This window comes from Parus major, chromosome 9, assembly GCF_001522545.3.
Source record: "Parus major isolate Abel chromosome 9, Parus_major1.1, whole genome shotgun sequence".
NCBI classification, from domain to species: domain Eukaryota; kingdom Metazoa; phylum Chordata; class Aves; order Passeriformes; family Paridae; genus Parus; species Parus major.
The window spans coordinates 2,428,503-2,437,307 of NC_031778.1; the positions used below are offsets into that span (position 1 = coordinate 2,428,503).

At 47.5% G+C, this 8,805-nt stretch overlaps 1 protein-coding gene across 2 annotated transcripts; it reads right to left on the reverse strand.

The window, feature by feature from the left end:
* Positions 1 to 1,578: 1,578 nt before the first annotated feature.
* On the reverse strand, positions 1,579 to 7,819 carry ADIPOQ (adiponectin, C1Q and collagen domain containing). 2 transcript variants are annotated; one of them, XM_015637024.2, is made up of 3 exons: positions 7,484 to 7,819; positions 3,769 to 3,988; positions 1,579 to 3,356 (listed from the first exon to the last, which is right to left on the reverse strand). In XM_015637024.2, the coding sequence occupies exons 1-3, from the start codon at positions 7,598 to 7,600 to the stop codon at positions 2,830 to 2,832; spliced, it is 864 nt and encodes a 287-aa protein (XP_015492510.1). In that variant the 5' UTR covers positions 7,601 to 7,819; the 3' UTR covers positions 1,579 to 2,829. The 2 variants fall into 2 exon arrangements, with proteins under 2 accessions (XP_015492510.1, XP_015492511.1); XM_015637025.1 differs by having other exon boundaries at positions 3,769 to 4,013; positions 7,484 to 7,569.
* Between the last annotated feature and the right edge of the window lie 986 nt (positions 7,820 to 8,805).

The following is an 8,805-nucleotide window of genomic DNA, read 5'->3' on the forward strand; positions in this document are numbered from 1 at the left end:
GAAAAAGGCCGGATTCCTTAGGAACTCCCCTGAGCTCATCCCCCAGGACCTCATTATGCCCCCAAACCCTGTTTGCTGCTCTCTCTTGAAATCAGCCCAAAGCCACCATGGTGCCCTGCAGTTCTCTGTCCATGGCCAGCCTGGCCATGTGTCCCTGATGTGGCAGAGCTGGCCAGGTGGAGGTTTGATATCCATCCCACATGCAGGAATTTGGAGGTGCTGGGCCATAAGGACTCCCCAGGGTGATCGGTGGCCATGCTCAGCTGCTGCTCCCAAAACTTGTCTCAGCTGGCTGAGACCCCCATGTAGACCCCTGCAGGGCTGGGCAGCCTCAGGAGGCAGGAACAGAGGGGAAAGGGCATCTGGGGGGCTGCAGTGGGGCAGAGGTGGGGCTGCTTCTCTGCCTGCCCTGTGTCTGTGCTTGCTTTGTTGATGGACTGAGTCTCTGTTGGGAGCAGTTGCTTTATAGGAGAGATGGGAGGTGGTTTAAACTGGAATCTGGTGCCTGCTGGGAAAGTGCTGGTCCAGCTGAGCAAGAATCTGACAGAGATTTGAGGTGAAAGGCTTCTTGAAACAGTCTCAGTCCCTAAAGGCAGAGCCTTGAGCCCTGTTTCCATGCAGTGGGTGTTTGCCTTGGGTTGCTGTTTGCTGGGTTTGGAGGTGCGTGGCTGGGACGTGCATGACTCTCCTGAGCATCATGGTGAAGCTGCAGCTCAGTATTTGTATCTGTGAGAAGGGAAAGAGTCACAGAACAGAACAGCAGTGCCTTAATGACTTCCTTTAACATTTTTCCCAAGGTTGGAGCCTGAGTGCTGGTGTACTGGACAAATCTGTAAGCATGTTTACTCCCGCTGCATGGCAGCAAAGAAAGCAATAATTTGTTTTGGCTCCCTCTAGGGAACTGGACTTTAAACTTGTATAGCCTCCTAATGTTTATCCCAAATACCTCTTAGTACTCTGGCTGTTTCAATTTTCCCTGCCTTCTGAAGAGCCATCTGAAAACATTTGAGAAAAACAGCGCAAAAACTCTGACTTGCTTCTTTCAATTTAAGCTTCTTATGCCATTTGATCCAGCAAATGCTGCATTTTAAAATCTCCTTTTTGTTTATGGATTTATGGTTTTTTTAACCTTTGCCCAGTTCCCTTCCCATTAATTCCCATGATAAGAGCAGGGTTTTTCCCAGCTCTCTGAATTTAGAATGACCAGATTGAGCATCAGTTTCACCCTTGCTAAATCCAGAGTGCTTGAAGCCTTTGGGGCCAGCAGAGCCCCTCACTCTGGATGACCATTTAGGCTGAATTTGGGGTATCTGACTGGGGAAATAGTGTGAAAACCAGGGCTCATCTTAGCCAAAAAGGATGCAATACAGTGTAAGGTAGTGAGATGTTGAAGCCTTGATGAAATTTAGAGTGTGGAGTGTTTCTGGAGAAAGCAAAAGGAAGATACCCCTGTGTTTGGCAGCCTATAGTGCCCCCACCTTGCTGGGAAAAATAAAAAAAAGATTTCCTGGGCTGCCTGGCAAGGCTAGGAGTATATCCCTTCCTTCAAGTCCTTCCCAATAACACACAAAAAAAATGTGAAAACATTCTCATCAAGAGAATTTTTTATTGTTTTTTATTTGCAGTGTGGTAATTCACTGGAGTGTGGAAAAAGATGTTGCAAGTAATTTCAGCTGAAGCTCTTAATGCTGTTTTGTGCTTGTAATACTGCATTAGCTCTGATCTGTGTTAGCTTGTTCTGAAGCTTAGTAGCAGGAGTCTTCTTTGAATGTATCTGAGAAACCATCAAATCCTCTTTTAGCTAAATGTCAAGCAAGCTCCTTGGAGAGCAGTTTGATGGGATTGACACTAATTCCAGCCTTAACACTCTTCTGCATTCAGGTAACCTTGCCCAAAGCTGGGGCAGGGCTGGGGGGTGATCATTCCAGGAGCCCACTCCACATGAGAGGCTTCAACACCACCTGCCCATGGTTTATGGCACACTTAGGGCCTGGAAAAGGACAAACACAGCTGATAGATCTCAACCTCTGGCTGCACCTGGGAGCTGTTTAGAGGGGAGATGGGACAAGATCTTTGTGGTCACTTTGGGACCCCTGAAATGACAGTCAGTGGGCTGCTTTTGTTGTGTGGCCTCACTACTGCTCACAAAGCTTCTCAGATAAATCACAAGAGAAGATCCCTGCCCTAAACCAGCCTGCTGTCTGCATTAGAGATAACAATAGGGGATAAACATAAAATCAAAGGATTAAAATCAGTAGAAGTTAATAACCTGAATATATTCAAAGATCTGGGCTAAAAAAAGGGAGACAACAAACCAGGAGTGGAAGTCAAAGGCCCTAATAAGTGGGGGTTACAAAAAACTGAGCCAGCTGAAAACAAGAACACTCTGTGAGTAGTATTTTCCCTCTTCTACTCAAACTTTAAAATGCTGACTAAAATTTCTACAATTGGTTTAAATGAATTTAGGTGGTTAAAAAAGGGAAATTTAGAATGTCATATTTAAATGCATCCAATTTTTCTCTTCTCACTTTTAAATTTAAAGGAAGGTTAAGCCATGTTGAGAGTTTTTCATGACGTGGCAGGAGTGGTATTTGACTTTGGGCTGAGGTTTCCACAGGAAAACAAGAGCAGAGGTAGGAGTGAACTCTTGGTTCCATGGGAGTACTGGTATGGTCTCGGTGATTTTACAGGAGAAAAGGTCCCCCCTTGGAGGTCTTTATCCTTGCAAAAGGCAATTTTCTGGTAAATACGTTACAGCTATAGCGCCAGTGCCCCAGAACACGTCTGGGGTTAAGCCACCTCCTCCTTCTCCATGCAGCACCCCCTACTTTAGTAGTTATCTGGGTCAGGGTACAGGAGGAAGCCCATGAAAGTGGAATCGTTGAGGTTGTCAGCATAGACCCCGTTTTTGTCCCCGTTCCCATACACCTGAAGCCAGACCTCATCCCCAGAGCTGAGGTGCAGCAGGACAGAGCCGCTCGCTTGGTCGACGTTGTTGTTCTGGAACTGGTCGTAGGTGAAGATCACGGCCTTGTCCTTCCTGAAGAGGCTGACCTTGACATCTGACAGGTAGACTGTGAGGTGGTAAGCGAAGTAGTAGGTGCCGGGGACGTTGCAGAGGAACTTGCCCGTGCTGGGGTCGTAGTGGCCCTGCTCGTTGTAGAAGATCTTGCTGAAGCGGATGGGGACGTTGGGGGCAGGGCTTCGCTCCGTCAGCCCCACGCTGAAGGCAGAGCGGTGCACAAAAGCGTCTTTGCCCTTCTGCCCTGGGATTCCGGGAATTCCAGGAGATCCGGCAGGTCCGGGAAAGCCTCGGCTTCCTACTGGGCCTGGTTCACCTTTGGGACCTGCTGGGCCTGCAGGACAGAGTGGGGACCGGGAGTTGTGTTTGAGTTGTGTGGGAAGCTGCTACTGAAATGCGGAGGGGGCTGTGGTGTGAGCCCTGCTGGGCAGCACGGAGCCACGGAAGGGCTCAGGGACCTCAAGAGCCCCCAGGGGCTGAGGCAGCGAGTGGAAACCCTGCTCAGCCCCCCCTCGGCTGTGGGCAGAGCTGCTGAGAGCAGCTTGTCACAAAACACATCATTAATCAGGGAAACTAACCCCACACCAAACTCTTTGACTTGGGTTATGGAATCTCCACCCCAGGAGAAAATCAAAAGCCATCTGGATAAAGATCAGGCATGGACCCACCACACATGAAACCTGCAGGGACCGGGCGGGGGCTGCCCAAGAACTCAGGCACTGACAGATCACCTGCTCCTCACCAACCTTCATCTCCTTTATCTCCCTTTAGTCCATCTCTTCCATCTTTCCCATCCCGGCCGGGGCTGCCGTTGTGGCCAGGGTAGCCGGGTGCTCCTCCCATCCAGTTGGCACATGGCATTTTGGGCTCAGGCTGGGTGTCCTGGGCAGCCACCCCTGTGGAGTGGGGGGCCAGCAGCAGCAAGGAGCACAGCAGGAAGCCTGCCAGGCCCCTCATCGTTGGTTCCTGATGTGGACAATTGCTTTGTTAACTGTAAAGGTTAATAGAGAAAAAAAAGTGAACACTTCCCCCTCCCCAAATAACAGAGGCACAGAAGACTAACTTTGAGTCAGTGCATCTGAAGGAAAGCAGTTCTGCTGGCCCCAGGGGCCTCTCTGCATCCAGCCTGCTGCTGCTGGGAGCTCCATGAGCCAAGCTGGACCTTGGGGCACAGCCAGTGCAGACAGGAGCAAACACCAGCTACTCCTCAGGGGCTCTGTGCACTGGTACAGCTGTTCCAGAACCCAGCAGGGCAGATTCCAGGGTACCTGTGGCTGATCTCCTTGTGAAGCTCTCCTCAATTAACCACAGAAAGCCCTGACTCCTGCATGGCTGAGTGAGCAGCTGATGGAAGGCACAGCTCTGGCAGAGGTTATCTCAAACCCTCTACACGTGCTGCCTGCTCACCTGGGTCTACCTAACACAAACCACAGCCAGACTTCCCAGCTTCTCTGAGCCACAATGTGAAATTATCATACTGGAGTTTTTCCATCCAATTTGTTTATTTGATTATGGAAAGACAAATTGTGCAGTGTTTAGGCACTGTAGGATTGTATTTCTCTTTAGTTTGGCTGCTTTCCTGGTCAGAGCAATTAGTGCCGCTGCCCAAAACCAGGTTGGTGGTGACATCCTGCAGCCAGCCTGGCTTTGTCCTGTGCTCCCAGCCCCTGGTGGGCTTTGGGTCAAATTTTTAGAACACAAGATATTTTAAAATTACCGTTGTTGTGTGATACTGCTCCCCAGGCAGGGTTTATACTCTGGAACAGTAAAGGTATCCTGTTAGGAGCATTGTAAGTGGTTAATAGGCAATAAAAAGCGAGCAACAGCATGGCAATTAGAGTCCCTTAGCTCAGTAATTGTCAAGAAAAATAATATTTTGGAGCAATTCCTTTGCAGGGTTGATTTTCCTAGGCAAGCTTTTCAAATGTCATATTTTAAATAATGTCTTATTAACTCTGGTGTAATTGCTTCGAAAGAAGCTAAAGAAATGTGCTGGTTTTAGCTGAGAGTTAATTTTCTTTGTCGTGGATAGCATGTGTGGTGTTTGGATTTGTGCTGAGCACAGGGTTGATAAGGCAGGGGTGTTTTGGTTAGTGCACAGCATCAAGGCTTTTTCTGCTCCTCACCCCAGCAGTGAGGAGGCTGGGGGCGCACAAGGGGTTGTGAGGGGACAGAGGCAGGACAGCTGGCCCCAAATGACCCCAGGGATATTCCAGAATCACTCTCAGGTATAAACCAGGGCTAAGGCTGGCCCCAGGCTGCTGCTCAGGGTCTGGGTGGACATTGGTGCTGAGAAACTGCTTTCATTTACATCACTTGTCTTTCTTGGGGTTTAGTTCTCTCTCTGTGTTATTTTCCTTTCCATTACAATTTCTTATTGTTATTATTACTATTTTATTCCAATTGCTACATTGTTCTTAACTCCACCCATGAGTGTTCTCACTTTCACCAGTGCAATCCTCTCTCTCCTGTTCTACTGCAGCAGGGGTGAATGGGTGTCTCCGTGGGGCTCAAACTGGGGATAAACCACAACAGTAACAGAGAGGTTGCCATGATTCCAGTTTTTGCAGCAAAAAAAAATATTGATATTGAAGATACTGAAGGGGTCTTGAAAAAAAATATTAAAAGCTCCGCTTAATGGCTTTGGTGGGCAGTGCCTAACACCTAAAATCAGGAAACTCCCAAATCTATGTGCACCCAACCAGGCTCCAGCAATCCAGCAGCCACCCAGCACTCTGAGATGGGACCAGCACACATCTGGGGGGCAGCTGTGGGGCTGAGGGTGCTGTGCAGCCCAGTGGGCACAGCCTGAGCCTGAGCAGTGCTCCTGTGTCCCTGCACTTTGGGAAATGTCCCTTTGCAGCAAGGGATGTAGTGATTGTCCATGAACCAGCATGGACCAGTGAAACTGGTGTCCATAAATGCTGAAAGTGGCTTGGTTTGCTAAGCAAGGTGTGCACAGTGATCACACCTTGCCATGCCCCACTGGGACCCTTGTCCAGCTCAAGCACATGCACCTCCTCCTCCAAAACCAGTACAGGCTGCCTGGGGACACCTAACTGTGCTAAAATGTGGTGGTGATCCATATAAAAGTCTGGCTCAAAATTGTCTTTCTTGAGCCATGTTTCGATGATTTTGTTTGGGTTAGTTCTGCTTTCTGGTTTGCTGCCTAGAACTCAAATATCTCAATTTTAGTGGTGTGCCCCACAGACAAGTCTTCTACTGGTGCAGAATAACCCCTCCTGTAAGGTCACAAGCAGTGCAGGTGTGAGGAGTCTGAAGCAGGGAAGCTTTTCTGGGAGCTGCATGGCCAGATTGCCCCAGAGGGCTCAGAGCCATGCCCTGGCCAGCATCGGCGCACACACATCACACACTCAGTGCTCTCCTTTCTCAGGAGAAAAGTGCTGGGAGATGCAAGCAGAGAACATCTTCTATCCCCACAGTTTAACTCAAGCACATTACCGTGCTTGAGAACCAAACACTTCTCGTCATGTCTTACAAAGGGGAAGGTTTAAGCTCTGTCTACCAGATCTGAGCTTAAACTCTGGTTTAGAAGTGACATCCCTTTACTCAGTCTTTCCCATTTCCTTTTGGTTTTCCATCTGATGCTTAGCATGAGTTTAACATGAAATAATCTGCTCTGTTTGAATGTCAGTCATATCTTTTGGACAAGAAATAGATGAACAAGAAATAAATGAACTCTGTACTGCTGGTGGTTCTCAGTGATTGCCTTGGCAGCTGCTGTATTAAAAGCACATATGTGTTATATGAAGCTTATTAATTTATCAGCAGAAATCACCATAGCATCTGTGAGATCAATGCCATTCCTAAGGGCTACAAAATGATTCAGAATTTAAATCTCAGATAGTGCTATATAAAAATTATATACTCTAGGCCTCCACATCTTTCTGCACAAAACAGATTGAAAAATCCATCTGTTTTCCACCTGGAGAATTTCCCTCAAAGGGTATTAACAAGGGCTTTGGATTATGTCAAAGGTTTTTCTTTTTGTAATTCTCGTAGTGTAGTTTTTGCTGTTGCTCCAGCAGAGACTTGTTCCAGAGGGCTCACACCTTAAATGTGAGTGGTGCAGGTTTTTGGGGAGGAACTGATGTGACTCAGGGAGATCTGGGCAAACCCAGTCTTCCCTGGAGTCTTTGAGGAAAGAGGTGAATTGACAGGTGCCAGTGCAGTATTTACTGTTGCAGCCATGCTGATTCTCACTGTTGTTCCTGACTACTTTTTGATTTAAGAGTTCTGTTCTCTAAATAGTGTTTCCAAAAAGGGGAGTATGAATCTAATGGAGATCAGCTATTCTTGGTTTAAAATACTCTCTGGCTATTATGAGAATAACTTAAGAAAGACAACTTCTTGCAAACAGAAAACTCTGTCCAATTCAGCCCAAAAGAAGAGAAACTCCTGAACTTAGTAAGGAGAGGGGGAAAAAAAAATCATGCTTACCAGCTGCTTTGAGTCCTGGTTGGCTTGCTGCAGTCTGTTTAGAGAATGAAGTCTGGCTATTGCATCGCTATCCCTAAGGGCACAGGGAGCTGTCAGCTCAGACACTGCAGTTTCCATTTGCTATTGCGCATGCTGACCTAAAAGTTGGGTTTTCCCATTAATATTTCCTGGATATAACTTAAGTTTTGGAACAGATATATAATCCACTGGGATAGGTTGTGAAGATAGCCTTACAGGGAAAAGATGGGTTTGGGAATTGGACAGGAACTGGGAGAGCAGTGGTTTACTGGAGAGCCTGCTCAACCAGGGCTGTGCTGGTCCAGTACAGGCTGCTGCTCCCAGCAAACTGGGAAATGTTTTTAGTGGCTGGTGGAGAAAGTGTGTCCAGCTTGCAGCAATGCACACACACAGGGCTTTCAGCCTGTTAGTAAATGAATTATTGTGGAATAAGTTTAGGCTTCTCCTTTTAACTGCAAGAACTGTTCCTGCCTGCTGCCACACCAAAGAAGGGTAAAGCTGCCCGAGGGGGAGGGCAGAACTGGGGGAAAGTTCCTTTTTAAGGCACCCAAGCATGTGCCAGCACTATTGTAAATGACTGGAGTTATTCCGGCCCTAGGATAACTTTCCACCTACCGAGCTTTTTGGCTTTAGGTCAAAACCAAGTTTCTTTCTCCCTGTACTTCTCTACTTCCCAAAGCAGAGGCTGAGCCTTAGCTAGCAGAGGCTTTCCTCTGCACCTGCTCTGGGGCAGATCAAAGTTAGCTAGGTGGAACCTTGGCAAAGCTGAGTTCCCAAAATCATACCAGGAAAAAAATAGTGTGATGTGTGATGTTGCAATTGGGCATGGGGAGCTGGTGTGCTTGTGAGAGGAGAAACTCGTCCAAGTGAATGCCAGCATGGCAGTATTCTGAATTGCTGAGTTGTTTTCAAGACCTGGCTATCGGGAGAGACTAAAAAGATGTATAAATGAGCACATAAATAGCTTTTTATATGTAGAGGTGGGAGCCAGAAAGAATGGATTTTTAAGCCTGAGGAGAAGGTGCAGAAGGGAGGAGCCACAGGACAACTGCATACTGTCTGCCTTCTTTTGGTCAAGCCCTTAGTCCAGCATCTGAAGAATACCTTTCGTTTTTGTTGGATGATAGGTTTTCCATGCAATGCTGAGATTTAAAACAACCTCTTGTGCAACCCCAGTAAAGTATCACAGTGGTCTAGTTGGATCTGTTCTAAATGTGATTTTCTAGAGCCACGTGCATTTGTGCGTGTGCAATGCCAATGTTTCTGTCAAAGTCTCCTGAGCAATGAATGGAGGAGCAGGACCT

What these genes read in the sequence shown, in the direction of transcription:
- ADIPOQ (XM_015637024.2), bottom strand. Translation starts at nt 7,600, where the DNA reads ATGGAAACTGCAGTGTCTGAGCTGACAGCTCCCTGTGCCCTTAGGGAT. An exon ending in ACCAGGACTCAAAGCAGCTG is followed by an intron (nt 3,989 to 7,483) that starts GTAAGCATGATT and finishes TGTCCACATCAG; the next exon opens with GAACCAACGATGAGGGGCCT. An exon ending in GGGAGATAAAGGAGATGAAG is followed by an intron (nt 3,357 to 3,768) that starts GTTGGTGAGGAG and finishes TCTGTCCTGCAG; the next exon opens with GCCCAGCAGGTCCCAAAGGT.